Below are 16746 nucleotides of genomic sequence, written 5' to 3'. Positions count from 1 at the left end.
GACCGTAATACACAATTCCCCATTATGTATTTTTTTTCTTTCACTTAGCCAGAACTATTAAGTGCTTATGAATGCACTGAAGATTCTCATGTTGGAAATCTAGATTTACACTCCTTACTTACTCATGCCTGCTACCCCTCCTGTGGTATAGGCCAGTGGTTCCCAACCTTTTGACTTCTGTGGACCCCCACTTTAGCCTTACTGTAGCCCGGTACCCCCAATTAATCTTTTTTGGAATCCGGGGACCCCACCACTGACTCATTACTGAAAGCTTTGGGACGTAATCTGTTAATATTATTGAATTTTCTAAGCAGTCGCGGACCCCCTGAGGAGGCTTCTCGGACACCCAGGCTTCCCCAGACCACAGGTTGGGAACCACTGGTATAAGCCATCAACTAGGACTGTTTTGCCATCTCTGTCCTGGTCTTTTCTTTCAATATGACTCCAGGTGTAACCTAACTCCTTGCAGCCATCCTCAGGCCTTGAATCTAGGTGTTTCTTGGCCTTCTTCTATTCCTTTCCCCTGAGGGTTCCAGGTGAGGGCTTGCCTGGTGGTGTTTGATGCGGGCTTGCGGAGGGTCTGACCTACCCAGCCCCAGTGTGTTTTCATGATTTCTTCATAAGCAGCGAGTTAGAAAGTCTGCTGCCGTGGGTTGTTATTGCTGATGGTGTTTGGCCACGGATTTGGAGGATTTTCTTCAGACAGTTGTTGATGAAGGTCTGGACTTTGTTGCTGGTGGTCACTGCTGTACTCCAAGTTTCTGATCCATACATAAGGACCGACTTTATGTTAGTGTTAAAAAGCCTGATCTTGGTTCGCAGTGTTAAGTCCTTGGAACTCCAGATCTTCTTTAGCTGAATGAAGGCAGCTTTTGCTTTAACGATTCTTGCCTTGAAGTCAGCATCTTTGCTGCCTTGCTTGTCTGTGACACTGCCCAGGTAGGTGAAGGTCTTAAACTCTTCCAGTGCATCCCTTGCAAGAGTGACTGCAGTTGTGCTGGCAGTGTTAGCCTTTGGGATCTTGGTTTTACCCTGTGGCTGTTGAGGCCATGTCTGGAATTTACAATTACATGACTGTTACTTCCGGTTTGTAGTTTTCAAAGTACCCAGAAAGATGTTTTTTTAAATTAATTTTAAATGCTGAATTTGCATTAGTAGGCAAACAAGCTGGGTTTATGCGTTTTATACTTTGTCATATTCCACTTCTGAACTATATATGCATGTTGTCCGTTTTTTTAATCTGCCAAACTTTCTGTACTTTTTCCCCTTTATTTTGTGCACATATATGTGAGCATGCTTGTGTCATAATAATTTAGTGGCTCTTTAATGTTGATGTGGAATGTAATATTCATACGTTCTGTATTTTATTGACTCGTTTCCACATGTGACATTATAAATGCATATACTGTAAACATGACCTTTATATATGTATATTTGTTCACAGGCGAGCTGATGATGAGTCTTTTCTGGTATTACAGACCAGAACACACTCAGGGAGGACGAAATGCCAGCATGCATCAGGTAAGCGGTCCAGGTTTCCAAATGATGACTGACGCGTGAAGAGGTTGTGTCTTTTGTTAGAGATGAGAGTTGTGGGTTTCAATTCCACCAGTGAAAAGGCCAGTCATTTGGGAAAGCACCTGTTAATTAGACCTCTGTTTTTCAGTTTCCCCTGGGTGGGGGTGTTCTAGAGCATGCTCGAGCACTTTAAAATATTGCAGTTTTGTTTCAGGCTTTACATAAGCGCAGTCACATCTGTAAAACTTTGATTGCCACGCCTCAGCATGGAAACGTTGTGACACAGGAGTTATGGAGATCCTTCCCTTCCAAATTTCCGTGCCCGCCATGTTCCACGCTTCTCCTACTCGCAACCTCCCTCTTAAGCATGCCGAAGTGCACCGGTTGCCGAAGTGCACCGGTTGCCGAAGTGCACCGGTCCCCAGGGCAGTGTTTTACTTTACAGAGAAAGATGGTGATGATCGCTGCTAAAAACTATCTGTCGCTTATTTTGTGGTCGGCATCCACATTTTATTAGTATCATTTCAAGCTTCTTCGTGTTGGGGAAACTTTGGAAGTATAACATATACAGAAAAAAGAAATTCTTCAAATATGTTCTCATGTAGTTTTACGATTGTGCGCTTACCCATGTTCTTGGACATGGGTGAATCCATTTTGACCGGGCACAAGATGACTTTGATAATGCATCGGGTACGTACAGCATGCCAGCTGCTCCTCCATCCCCACACACACCGAAAAATCACACAATTGCCACTAGGCCTACTGATCCAATGATATAATAAAGTGCTAGTCTCACCAGGCCTTCACTCGACCTTGTGTTCTAAAATAGGATTCAAATATGAATACTTCAGTCACTGTTTTCTACGTGGCAGAATGAGTGCATTAAGTTGGGGGTAACGACTCGGTGGACTAACTGCATCCACTCCGCAGACCTTAGTGTGACGCTCTAGTCAGGTTCAAATTCTGGCGGGCACACCACCCTTCATTCTTCTCAGGTAGATCGAGTGTGTGCCATGGACTTGGAAAACTAAAACAGCAGGGCCCTTTTTCTACACATAAGTCAACAGAATGGTGCTGCTTGCAAAACATTTGTCACAGACAAAACCCAGGTTTTTAGCGGTCATGAGAAGAAATCACGGCAAAGCAAACTTGGCTGTCATTCTAATCGAAACGGGTACATTTAGGGCGATAAATTGGGCAATAACTACTACTTACAGTCCATAGAAGAGACAACGTTGCAGTATTTAGTGCCATATAAAAACAAGATATTATTATTAGCTGTCATTATGTTCATTTACTTTCCACCATGTGATGCAGTAGTGCTGGTGTGTAGTCGGATACATGAGTGCAAGGGACATGGCCCTCCCTCAATTCTGTCACTGTTTCCAACCCAAGACTGATCTATTGCTGACGCTGATCCAGCCCATTTGGCCTTTCGCATGCGATTGTCCTATGGGAGATGCAATTTGCCCAGCTCTACTAAATGATCAGTGGCATGTAAGCAAACCAACCCTTACAGCCAGGCAGAAGCAAATCTGTCACTTGACTGATTCCAACTCACCCCGCTGGCATTTTACACGGGATCATGGTATGTGACTCATTATTCCACAGTCCTGCCAGCCAGGGAGTGGTAACAAGGGCATGTGAAAGACTGTGATGCAGCCAGTTTGCCACACGCACCTGTGATCAGTCCGAGCTTGTTACCAGCAGCACACTTCCTAATGAGACTTGTAGTTTTGCGTTATTCCTATATAGTGTTACAGCCTCTTGATTTTCTGTAAGTTGAAAGAGACACTGTCTTTCTCAGTTAATGTACTTGCGCTTGGGTGGAGTAATGAGGTCTAAGCGCTCAACCTTGATAACCCTTGTTGACATGAGCGAAGAGGAGATATTTCGGGCCTGCTCCTGCCCTCCTTTGCAAGCCTCGGTTTGGCTTCTCTGTCTTACCACTTTTAGCTTCTATGTCTACTGCTGCTTTTAAATTCCTACCAAGATTGAGGTATCTTTCTAGGCTATGAAGCTTAGTATGGCCATGAAGTCTCAAGACAAAAAAGAAATGACTGCCTTGTCCCAGTCTGTTTTAGAGTAGGTTTGAGATTAACCTATACAAAAGCAAGTGAACCAAACTAACCTCTTTATTGGTTTGGCTATCTCACTGTGATTTCATGAATCACTCCTGGCAGACTAACCGAGAGGGAGAGGGGTAAGTTTACAAAAGTGATAAAAGTAAGATGTTTCATGGGCGAGGAAAAAAAGGGCTTTTGGCTTAGCAGGAAAAACAACCTTTTTTATTAGAAGGTTCTTTATGGAGCCACCGCTACTCCATTCACTCTAGTTGTACATATTAAAATGGGATTGGGTCCTCAAACCCTAAAATTTGCTAGGCAGATATGTCAGATCCTTATTAGATCTGCCGCAGGACTTCTCGTAGAAACTCTCCTGTGAATATGGGGAGGACTTCAGGAAGTATTAAGTTAGGTGATAATGCTATCAAAGAAAACCATAAGTACAGCTGCTGATTCACTGGCATGGCCTTGCTTTGCAGGGCATCTCCTAGATTTGCCGCACTGGCCTTAAACACAGGCCTCAGCAAAGTGTTTTAAACTTTCTCTTTTTTGATGTTGTTCCATGAGAAAGGACTGTATAAGAAAAACAGATCAGTCAAAAGAGTAAGGGTCTCATTTAGAATTTGGCAGAGCAGGCGGAATGCAGTAAACAATCATTCTCCCTGCTTTACCACCGCCTCTGCATTCCTGCCAAACCCATGATACGCTCGGTGGGGGGGGGGGGGGACACTGGGTTATCATTGGCCATAGTAATACCGTGAGAAATGACTGGGGATTGAGTCCCTGAAATACCGATTTACTACATAATTACTCATTTCTTACTGGGCTGTGAGGATCCAACTTATAATAAGCCGGATTTTCTCACACCCAGAGTTACGTGGACCCTTGCTGTCGGTAACTCTGGTTGTGGGGAAGTATGCACCAGCCCATCTCCCGGGCCACCCATAATGAATGCCTTGGTCATAATAAAGGTCACTGTTTGACAAGTAACCATTGTCAGTCAGAGCAAGAGACCGCGACTCGCATTACTTTAGATCAAAACTATGTTGCACTTCTGCAGTTTGTATAATCTTCTGTGTTAGTCTTGTGTACTGCAAATGGCTGAAGTTATTGTCTTATGTTCCCCAGTAGGATAGAAGTAAGATTGCACCACAAGTTGATGTAAAATGAGAGAGCCCCCTTGAAGCGCTGTCTTATCTGGCATTTAAATGCAGGTCCTCATTCCATATGATCTCAATGTTCTCTTAGTTCATAGCAAGTAAGATCTCACAGTTTAAAAAAGCCCTTCTTTAGGATCCTGGGTGGAGCAGTAGCAGCAGATATTCACTTCTTGCTCCATTTAACCCAGGTGTCTTGAACCAGCCGATCGGGAGCTACAGGTAGGTGGAAGACACCGTCAGAGTAGCTCAAACACTTTAATTCATTTTTAAATTAGCACAGGGTCACATTTCCCTTTTAAAGTTAAGTGAAGGGTGTGTTTACTTTACAATATTATCTTCAGGCTGCAGGTGGCAAGGCCTGATAAGGAGCAGTGCTGGAGTCAGATTTATGACCTGAGGGCATGGAGGTCTACTAGTGTGAGAACAAAGTGATGTTTCTGAATGCTTTTAAATGGAGAAAATTAAAATGAAGTGTTAAATTAATGATTAAGTTAACTTTACATTTTAATTTTGTCTCATTTCAGAGTATAAAATTTACAAACAGCAGGCCTCTTGCTCCCAGTGGCCATGCTGTGCTATATTTATAGGTGAAAAGTACAGTCTTTTTTTTTTTATCAAAGAAATTTAAAGGGAAGAAAAATATTTATATGAAATATTGAGTCAATTATGTCTTAAACATTTGTGAAGCATGTTTCTTCACTCTAAATTCCTCCCATTTAAATAAATGGCTGTATTTTTCTGTTATAAATGTGGCACCCTGTTTACAGGCCACTGGGTGCAAGATGCCTGACGTTTGTAAATGTGGCATTTTGAAATTTTTAAAGTGTGGAAAAATGTTCCATATTATAAATATTTTTGCAGAACATTATTATGCACTTTAAAATTCTCCCATTAAAAAAAACGTCTGTATGTTTGTTTTATACATATAACGGTTCCACATATGGGGAAAGATATGGTCTGTGCCACATGTACATATGACACTGACTCTCTTTCACCCATTCACATATATCCCATTCATATGCACACAAGACCACGCTCTCACTGGCCCACGTCTGCCCTGCCACAGTGCCGGTAGTCAAAAAGGGTTTGTTCAAACCATAATATCTGGCTGTATAAACATTAGACTTAGTCAGTGAGCTGGGTGGGGAGTGTCTAGTGACACTTCACGAGTGTCTTGTCCTTCAGTGGCTCACAATGATTTTCACTGATCAGAAGTTGCTGCAAAAAAAGTTTGGAGACCCCTGATTTAGGTTAAGAACACTGAAGTCCATTTAGATTGCCAGTGACTGGAGGTTCTCCGAAACTGCATTGGGTGTTAAGAACATCCACTGAACTGCAGGATTGTGTTAACAAGTGCCACGTAAAAAATCGTATATTCATTTCATATAAATTCGGCACGTAAAAAAAAATGTGCAAGAACTGATTGTGGCAGCTTTTCATAGTGGTGGGGTTTTAAGTCCAGATTTTGCTTTGAACAAAAGTGTTAATCCTAATTCTTATTGGCCATTGATGATGTGAACAATATGTGGTCTTAAATGAGTTTCTTTGAACCCTTGTCTGTCCTGTTTTTCAGAACGAGATCTTCGCATCCCGCCATCAGGATGAGAACAGCATCGCCTGCATTGAAGAGAAGTGTTATGTCTTGACATTTGCAGAGTACTGCCGGTAGGTGGTGGCCTTGTCTCACTGATGCACTCTGAGCCATTGAAGCCCATTAAAACGTTCCACTGCATTTATAATATGAGGCACGCGTACGAAGTTTGTCTGCATTGTGTATACATGGTTAATGACCTTTGGCTCACCTGTTCCCATTCTGCTTATACCAACCGGTACAACCATCTAATACGCTGAGATTGTTGTGTCTCTTTAAGGTCACCGTGTTTTCACTTTAGCGATGTTTAACTAGCTTTTCTTACTAAAAACGTATTTTTGTATTTAACTGAAAATGAAGGCGAAAGGTCATTTATTTTTGCAGTGAATTAAATTGTTAAAGGTCGAGCCGGTGCGCAGGTTTCATAGAGCAATTCCGAAGTGGACCCGCTTGAAAAAAAAAAAAAATCAGGACCCTTATTCTGTGGTTCCCAGGAGGCGACGCACACTAGGGAGTCATGGAACGCGTCCGCATGCTGATGCCGTTGATGGCACAGTGGGCTCTGCGCTGAAAGGTCCATCGAAGAGCAGGTACACGAGAGAGGGCCGACCCTCCGTAGGGCCGTTCACCGCAGTGTCACACGGAGCCGTGTATGTGCCAGCCTCTTGCCACATTTTAAGGGCCAATTGGCAGTGCTGGTACTTATTATCCACAGTACCAGCTTGCTCCCGAGAAGTGCAGGTACTCTCCCATTAAATGCATTGAAGCGGTGCGGAGAAGTGCCGGTACTCTCCCATTAAATGCATTGAAGCGGTGCTGAGAAGTGAAGGTACTCTCCCATTAAATGCATCGAGGCGGTGCTGAGAAGTGCAGGTACTCTCCCATTAAATGCATTGAAGCGGTGCTGAGAAGTGCAGGTACTCTCCCATTAAATGCATTGAAGCGGTGCTGAGAAGTGCTGGTACTCTCCCATTAAATGCATTGAAGCGGTGCGGAGAAGTGCCAGTACTCCCATTAAATGCATTGAAGCGGTACTGAGAAGTGCAGGTACTCTCCCATTAAATGCATTGAAGCAGTGCTGAGAAGTGCAGGTACTCTCCCATTAAGTGCATTGAAGCAGTGCTGAGAAGTGCAGGTACTCTCCCATTAAATGCATTGAAGCAGTGCTGAGAAGTGCAGGTACTCTTCCTTTCAAATTAAAGAAGGGCAGGAACCGGGGGGCACCTGCCCATTTAAAGCACTGTCAGTGGGCACTTTTGCTTTTTCAACTCCGTTCTTATGTACGTATGAACTGAACATTGCTTTTATTAGAACCTCTTCAGATGCAGTTATTCCCGTCTGAGGAGAAAAGAAAGGGTGAAAAAAAGACTTAGTTATCTAGAATGAAAAGAGTGTGATCTCTTGTTAGTGTAATGCATGCCCTACCTACAATAAGTTCCCACTCTGCAGAACTGTCGGTGCACTGATCCAGGGCAGTATTCTCTTCGGCAACACCTCATCACCTGTGCCATACCTTAGGGACATGCCCGTGCCCTGCTGCAAAGCATTCTGGGACACACTAACCTCTACACTCAACTGCATTGTAGTCCTTAACCCATCACAATACACTGCATCACAGGGACATTAACCCACCAAGCTGGAGTCAATTCTGCAACATTAACCCGCAAACCACGCAGCACCCTAGAGACACTAACAGAGGCGCTTCACTGCATCCTAGGGCCCCTAATCCCAAACACCGCTCTCTGTCCTGCGGACGGAACCCATCCGTGCACCATGTCCTGTGTCTCTTACCCTGAGGACTGCACGCCAGGGATGCCAGCACGCGACACTGCATTCTTGGGACTCTACACCGCAAGGACACTGTGCACTGCATGCTAAGGTCTCTAACTCGCCACACGGCACTGCATCGTAGGAGCAGACTCCCCTAGAGTCAGTAACTTCAGTGCAAGCCAGCAAAACGTGCACGTCTGAAATACCAACTTTAATGGTGCCATGTTCTTTTTTCAGAAATCATAGACATTTATAATCTGTAGGTAGCCGGCGGGAACCGTGCAGGCTGCCCCCTTTTCTGCTGAATTCGATCACACAGGGCCTTCAAGGTGGACTCCATCTTTTACCTTGTTAGTTTAGTTCGTGCATCACTGTCGGTTTTGGGTCTTTCTCCAGACAGTAACTCAATACAGGTGAATTAGGAAAGGGATACTGAGTAAAAACTCTGATACTTGTCTCTTAACAGACAGTAATTGAGGAAAGTATTAGAAAAGTAAAGACCTGTCCCACTAGAGTTTGTATTCTTTCCCAATGTTTATATATACAAAGCTTCAGTTCTGCTATTGAATGAACAAATGAATGCATCTCGTTCTATCAGACGCACAATGGGCATCCACTTCTTTCTCGGGGCCCGTGGTTTACCACAGGACTTGGGCACCGCCAGCAGTTAGAAAATACCATAAAGATCACCAATGAATAATTACTTCAGAGATAGTTTACACTACTTTAGAAGATCATTCTACCAGTGGTGCGCACCGTTGTTCTGAAGCAATAAGCAAACATTTCTGAAGCAAATTTTGTAAAATGCATTCCAACCCCTTTACCATTCCAACATTTGTATTTCTTACTTCAAATGCCGGTTGATGCGTTCAGAAAATAAGTAAGTGCAGGTATGGAAAAAATCATTCTTCATTCTGCCCCTCTCAGACAAACACATTCACTCAGTTGTCTAAAGGGCGAGATCTCTAGTGCAGTGCTCGATGCTCCTCGTCAGTGTTTAATGATGTCACTGTCGGTGCACTTCCCTGAACTTTAGATGCTTTGCTTGTAACTTCCTCTCCCTCTGTGAAGCCCGGCTCTCTTTTATTGCTTGACTAAACACTTCCTGTCGTCTCTATTTGTGCATGTTGTGGTTTTGCTAGTGTCCTGTTCCTCAGTCAGTCACGGTGTCAGCCAGCCAGACTGATAATGGGATGTCTTTTATAGGCGCCACTTTCTCAGAAAGGCACATGTTGTGGTTTCCCAACCAGTCCTTCGCGTTTCTGCTGGTGAATAACATCACCGGTTCCTGACCCAGACTGCTCGTGCTTTGGAAGCTCGTCCTTGGAAGCAGGGCAGGCTAGACGTCTCTTCTTGTCATAGAGGAAAATAGATGTCTTGAATTTGTGTAGCCCTTTCAACTGGCACAAGTCTGCGGAGCGGTCTTTGAGCCATTCTAACCTTTATGAACGAAATCCTTTTCGATTTCGTTCCAGACGTGAGTTTTTATTTTATTTTAAAGCTGAAGGATCATTATGCGATAGTGCCCGTGTACAGGGTTTCCTGCTGACAGCCTTTACTGGTTGCCATGTTGCTGACTGCACCCTAAAATGTTGTTTGTCAGATGGCCAACCTCCATGGTATTTTTCCCTCCTAAACGGTTCAAGTGTTTATTTTTTTTCCTTTCGAGGTTAGGGTGAGGATGTTTTATGTGATTGGTTGGTACACCCTTTTATCCATTGTACCTGGACCCAAATACCCAGAATTATGTATCAGGCTTTGTGCCAGATGGAGTATTATAGCATGTGCAAAGCATGCTAACATGAACATTATAGAAAAAAAGGTACTTGTAGGCAATTATCCTACATGAAAATGGACTAACTTGATGTTATGGAATTAGCAAATAATTGACGTTTGAAAACGGAACTAATTATGAAAAAAGGAACGTGATGTCGGATAGATTTTGGAAAATAACTGTGTTGACAGATCATTATAGAAAACTACAAAATGTACTAGCAGGGCAATTATGGAAACACCTAGACTCTTGAATCTAACTGTGGAGCGGAGTATCGACTTCACATTTCAAAGTAAATGCCATGCAACTTTGAAAGCAGCAATGTCTCCTGGGAGCTTTCCTGGAAAACTCATGTTTCACAAGGATAAATAACCATCAGTTGTTTACTTGGAGCTTGTCAGCAGATTTGTTTACAGGGCTAGTATGGAATTTGCAAACGCTGCACAGTGGTAGCACTTTGTAAAACTACACTGTAGAGTTTCTTTGGGGATGCAGTATATAAAATTGTAAAATGTGTTAAGACTCTCAAGTGGGGTGATATCACTTTCTACCAAATTCAGAGTGTTCTGGCATTTTTTGTTATAAAATGTAGCACAATGCAACCTATGTCCCAGAACCTCCCTAAAACTCCTTTGAAGAGAACTCGTCTATAGATTGACCGTTTGAATCCTTCCTTACTGTGAGCAATGTTATTAGAGTAATATAGTTACAGTGCCCATTTGTACCTTTATGTTTACGGATGGTCCATTGGATAACATTCAAACCACAATATGTAGTGATCTTTCAATATACCAGGTTTTGCTGACACATGGATTTTAAATGTACTATTTTCTACATTTTCTAAATGACCTCTGGGGAAGAACCTGCAAACCTCTTTACATATTCGAATATAAACCCAAGTAATTTGAATGTGTGAATGTGTCACAACATTTTCAAAGCATCTATAGGAAGACCCGAAAAACTCCCTTGTAAAGTGGTGTTTATTTCCATCCAATTTTGAGCAGTTTGTTGGTCATTGAACATCAAAACACAATTCGACCTATTTTAAAAAATGCATGAGAAGAACCTAGTTTTGCTGTAAATTGGTCCTTAGGTCAAATGTTGATTACAGTAAATTACCTTGAATGGTACTTTAAAATTCACTTTACCAACAATTTGTCTCACAAAATAGGATTAATCACTGCTATGTTAAGTTTTGTTTATGCATGTAATGTTCATTGCATTTCTGGTATACGCATCACTTATTTTACCAATATATATTTGTTGATAGTCTCCATTGTGTTTTAGGCGTTCCTTACCATTTCAAGTCAACACAAATATTGCACATTGCTCACAAAAGATTGGAGATCCCTGCTGTACATCAAGCAGTGAGGTCTTCTCCAAAAACAGAATCCTTTGCAGTCCAGCTGTACTCTGTAGGTGCAATGTACACAACAAGTGGAGTTTATATCTTGATAGTCTGTGTCGTGCATATAATACATACATAAGAATGCTCACTAAAGTTATAATTTGTGTCTCCATTAGGAGAATCTTTCTTCATAGAGCTTTCAAGCTTTGTCAGTAATATGATCTATGTATTTCTAGGACTCATCCTTCCTGCAAAGGTTGCAGGTCTTATGAACGTCTGCCCTTAGCTACCTTTGCAGGGGAGGTAACAAACAGCTGCATTGGTACATTGAGAGAAGATTGTTATAGTGCTCAGCCCTCTCTAGAAAGCTGTCAGAAGTATAGTCTCTCAAGTTTCTTGGACAACCCTTTCATGTATTTTGCCAACAAGTTCCTCTAGTTCCTTTAGGGTGCTCGCAGTGTGGGCCTTTCTGTAGGTGGCTCATTCGCAAGCGAACGTTTGCAAATAGCCATTCTGATGTTCAGGTTTGTACACCGGTTTTTATCCTTATAGTATTAACATATAATACCACTGCGTTGTACTACGTCAGTATACAAGGCACTTGTCAAATATTGCAGAGATGCTGCACTTCTCTGAGAATCGACATATCTGAATCGTTAGGCACTTAGCAGAAGTGAATGTTATGGAAGATTGAGCTGAAGGACACTGAATCCCTAAAGGGGATGCTTACATTGAGCACGCTGGTGAAGGGAAGACTTTCTTGCTCTGGGGTTTCCAGACATACAAGATGCATTCAGAAGGAACAGCAAGTGACATTTTTAATTCCCAAAGATGTAAGTAGATCAGGACTGTAATAGACAGTTTACCACAAGGCAGAGGCAGCTAGTCTTCTCTATATCTTTGCTACCAGTGCAAATTCACAAACTTATCAGGAAGCTCAGGAAAGAGAGAGTACTCTCATTGTGATAACATCTGGTTAGGAGAGAAATACTGTTTTCAGAGGGCCCCAGCAGTAAAAAGCACTCTGTACAATCCTAAACGTCCACGGAGTACAGTTGAAACGTCCACTAGTTGAGCCACCCACCAGGTTGCTACTCTTCAAATGGTGAATGTATCCCTTTGTTTGCACTAATGCGATTTGTGCATCGGATCAATGTTTCAAGAGTGTTTCAAGGTTTTGATGTGTCTGCTTTGAGATACCGTCAGCCTGGTGATTTCCACATCCCTCCCAAAATAGCCACAAGATCCTGCCACTTGCAGAGTGATCACATGGGAGGGAGAACCGTGCATTGTTCTGGTGCCCATACACAATATAGTTAAAAAGCCTACTATCTCCTCAAATGCCAGTGACAGTAGGAATTTGCCAAGAGTGCCCACAGTTCTGTGGACAAGGGCTCTAGCGAACTTCTTCAGCCAGGGCAGAGCTGAAGGCAGCTGGCCTGGTGTACTTTGGGTGTGCCTTGGCATCGCAGCACAGCTCTGTGGTCGTAGACCACTAAACAGAGACCCCCCAGTGAACTTGCTAAATTGTTGGGGTCACCGGAGACAAAACTAAAAGTAAATGTCTGTACAGGAAAACATACTGGGGCAGGACAGCACGCTGTCCAGAGCCATGCAGGGAACTCCCCATCCCTAACAGGCTCGTTCTTGAGCCCTTTTGTTATTCGGAAGGCCCCATTTTTGGGAAAACCCCAAGACCACCACTAATCCTGCTGTGTATTTCTGAAAAATAAACTCAGTCTTCCCAGGCACCTAATAACTTAGGCTTGGCTTTTTGTGGTTGGCATTCCAGTTGGGAGCACCTTGTCATATTTCACCACCGAAGGATTTTCGCATACTTTTATTGTACACTGAATGCTTAACATTACACATTTGTATATGTGGTAACAGAGCACCTTTTTTGGTTTTTGGCCCCAGTGTGATGATGTGCACACGCTTCTTGAAACGTGTGCACACATCATGACACAGTGGCCATTTTGCCTTTTTTCAAATTTACCATTCCAAGATGACAGACACCCACCTTTTGGGTACTAGATTAAGAAACAATAAGTGATGCACAAAAGCACATTTAGAGAAAGAAGCGGCAAGGTAACAAATTGCAGCTGGCAGGCCATACTAATACGTTAAAAATAATAAAAATAAAAGAGATAGGTAGGAGGAGGGAGAGGAACAGGAAGAAGCCAAGCACAGGGGTTTGAATCAAATGTCAAGTGAGGAGAGGTAGGTGAATCAGTGGATGGGGTGGGGAGCAACACGCAGAGCGCTTGAGAAGGGAATTGAAGGCAAAGCAGCTCAGAGGGGGAGAGCTCAAAATCAAAAGCACTCCAATGGAGAGCTGAAAGCAAAGGAAAATATTGTTCGCTGAACGTAAGTAGTGAAAGGATAGAAGTCCTCCAATAAAAAGGATAGTATAGAAGCTATGTTTCACAGGAGGCACAAACAAAGGAAGAGGAACAAATGTGATCAAAGCAAACAAAACTGACAAGATAGCCAACCATTGACAAGCAGCGCGCTGACCCAAAGCACCTGCATCAATATTGTACATAATAGGTCTTCCGACAACAGGGGAGCCCTAAAATGATGCATAACCTTGCTTGCTGTCTGAATGATAGGCAACAGAGGAGCCTCGTCCTGAAAAATACAGACAGTGTTATGTTGCCATTCTTCCAAGATTAAAATTCCCCAGGCGGTATTCGTTGTTGCTTTTGTATTTCACAAGTGGTACATACTGCTGATAGTCCTTGCATTGCTCTATAACAACACCTAGCCCACTCTTCAGGTAGAAGCAGCTGGATTCAACTATTTAAAGCCAGGTAGGTGTGATTGTTTTCAGCTGTAAATGCTCTCATGCATGGCATTCTCATTTCATATTGCTGGTAAAACAGTTTTAATGCATTTACCACTGGCTCTAGCCTGGCAGAGTAGATTTTTTTCAGCTTATAATATTTTGCTATTTTATTTATTGTGACTGTGCTATCTAGATTGCATACCTAAGGCCTATGAGTTAGGGCATGATATGCAGAAAGCACAGCTCAACAACACAAGCACTGGTTGATGCCCCATGCTTCTGACTTGTACAGACTACTGCTAGCGAGTTAGGTTATGTGCTGCAGACAGTGCGACTTCTAAGAAAACAAACAGATGCAAACCAGCTGTGCTTGCTTGAGTAATACAGCGCTGCCCTGGAAAAATACAATGGAACCTAGATAAAGACAGTTTCTCAAGTTCTCATTTATTTGTGCGTTAAAGAAACACTTTGAAGTCCAAGTACCAACAGCATGGAAGCTTTTCATTATACATGTACAGTAGCGTGTGGAAATTATAAGTAGCGAGGTGTCAACAACTAATCCAATAGGGAAAAATGCATTACACATACCATTGTTTGGCTAATCATTCAGTATGTGTTGCCTTCTTCCAATCTCCTGTAAGGTAGACTAGAACAAATGTCAGTACAAGACAGCGGTTGTATAAATGTATCACTTTCCACCCCTTCACAGTCGTCAAGTCGTTTCCAAGTATATTTATTTAGTATTACAGTATAAAAACAAACCTAGAAAGTATAGGTTTGATTGCATGTGTTGTTGTAGATAAGCATGCTCTGCATACTTCTGCCATCTAGTGTTGGGCCTGGATGGTTGCAAGTTGTTTTTCTTTGAAAAATCTTTCGAGTCTTGAGGGACAATGACTCTTCTTCTAGCTAGTAATGCGCATGGGCATCGACTCCATCATCAGATTTTTTCTTTTGACGTCCGGTCCAGTTGTGTTTTCACCTAGCTCTGGTCGAGACCGTCCTAGCCCTCTACCGTTTAGGAAACCTTTCCAGTTCATTCCTATTGTTCATTGAATGCATCATTCTATTTATTTGCATTCCGGGACCAAAGAAAATCTTATTTGGATTGGCACACTTCGATCGAGGCCCTGAGGGCCATGCCCTTCAGGCTGCCATTTTCTCCATTCCAAACCTCGGAGAATGAAATCCTAAGAGAATGGACACTTTTCCGTTTCTGTCCAAAGTATCACTCAAAATATCCAAGGACCGATCAGCACCAGATCTGCAACCTCTGCCTGTCGCCAGAACAAATAGAAGAAGACTGCGAGGCCTGCAAGTCTTTTCAGTCGAAAAGATTCTGCGAGATCAGAGAGACCGCCACAGAGAAATGCAGAGGAAAGAAGACAAGGACACACCAGATATTTTCGAACTCCAAGACACCATGTCCAACAACGAGCAAGAGCAGGAACTTCACGAGGCTTCAGCTGCTGAAGAGGAGACTTTTTTCATCCAAGATTCCAACTCTCGTCGGACTGAACTCTTGAGATGCAGGGAATTCCTCTCGTTCAACCAACCATGAGTAAAGCTCCCCTTGCTCAACCAAAAAGCCTACAAGCATAGAAACGAAGGCTATCAAGCTGCCTCTGCCCTCAAGCCATGGTAGGTATTGAAAGACTTAATTGGATGCCTCACCATTGAGCTCGACACTGAAGCCTACGCAAAAGCCTTCCACCTCATTACCCTGGTCTCGATATGATGTGGACACATATATGGACTCTGACACGGAGGTCTACCCAGCTACACTATCCCCACCAAACGTTGCAACTTCTTTTCAATAACTGATTGGAAAGGCAGCCACATAACATCAGGTGCCTCTTCACAAAGAGCCCATTGAAAGTGATTTTCTTTTTGAAACACCACTTCTCATAATGCCACATAGTATCTACCCATGGTTAAAGGTATGTAGAGGCATGCAAACAATATTTTCCAAGACCCCGCTGGAGCACGTGTTATCATTCTGCGGGTGGAGAAAAAATATAAGGCCTCCCCATCTGACCCAGTTTTTATTAAAGGTCACACACCTGCTGACTCTTTAGTGGTATCTAATGCCAGAAAATAGTTCATTCACAAGCTGCTCACGATGCACTGCCTCCTGATAGGGAGAGCAAGCTCATTGATGCTTCTGTCAAGCATGTTGCTGTTCAGGCAACCAATCTTTGGCGTATCGCCAAAACGCAAGGTCTACTTTCCAGATACGATCGTGCCCACTAAAATGAAATGGAGGAACTTCTTCGGAACCTCCCAGAGGAATATAGGAAAAGAAGCCAGGAAATTGTTAGTGAGGAGCAATTAATATCCAACAATTCCATCTGTTGTGCTTTAGACTCAGCAGCGAGAGGAATATCCTTTTAAGCCGACATGTGTGCCTACACATTTCAGGTTTTACTCAGGGGGTACAGCAGACAATTTTAAATTTACTACTTGATAAAGGACACCTTTTCGGTCCATAAGTAGATCAGGCGTTAGAGAAGATGAAGGACAACAAAGTGGCAAAATCCATGGGGTCGCTCCAACTCCCTGCCTCGTGTGGTACTTTTTTCAGGCCTTAGTATAAAACAGCCTCTAAGCCCTCTACATCTGAAACTTCGCTGTCATACAGTAGAGGTCAACCCCACACACCCTCTCAAAGGATTTTACAAGGGCTCATATGAAGGGAATAACTTCAGAGGTAGCGTAAAACACCCTCCAC

The 16746-nt window shown here is 43.0% G+C and overlaps 1 protein-coding gene across 4 annotated transcripts in view; it reads left to right on the top strand.

The window, feature by feature from the left end:
* Positions 1-16746, top strand: part of BAHD1 (bromo adjacent homology domain containing 1) — a 486847-nt gene that overhangs the window by 451585 nt on the left and 18516 nt on the right. For all 4 annotated transcript variants that reach the window (XM_069208580.1, XM_069208584.1, XM_069208581.1 and 1 more), the window contains exons 5-6: positions 1445-1521; positions 6318-6409. In XM_069208580.1, coding sequence (XP_069064681.1) covers positions 1445-1521; positions 6318-6409 — 169 coding nt within the window. The remainder of the gene's footprint in view (positions 1-1444; positions 1522-6317; positions 6410-16746) is intronic.

Source organism: Pleurodeles waltl, chromosome 9 (genome assembly GCF_031143425.1).
Source record: "Pleurodeles waltl isolate 20211129_DDA chromosome 9, aPleWal1.hap1.20221129, whole genome shotgun sequence".
Classification (NCBI taxonomy): domain Eukaryota; kingdom Metazoa; phylum Chordata; class Amphibia; order Caudata; family Salamandridae; genus Pleurodeles; species Pleurodeles waltl.
Note: the sequence above shows the minus strand (reverse complement) of the source record. Positions and strands in the feature narration are given on the sequence as shown.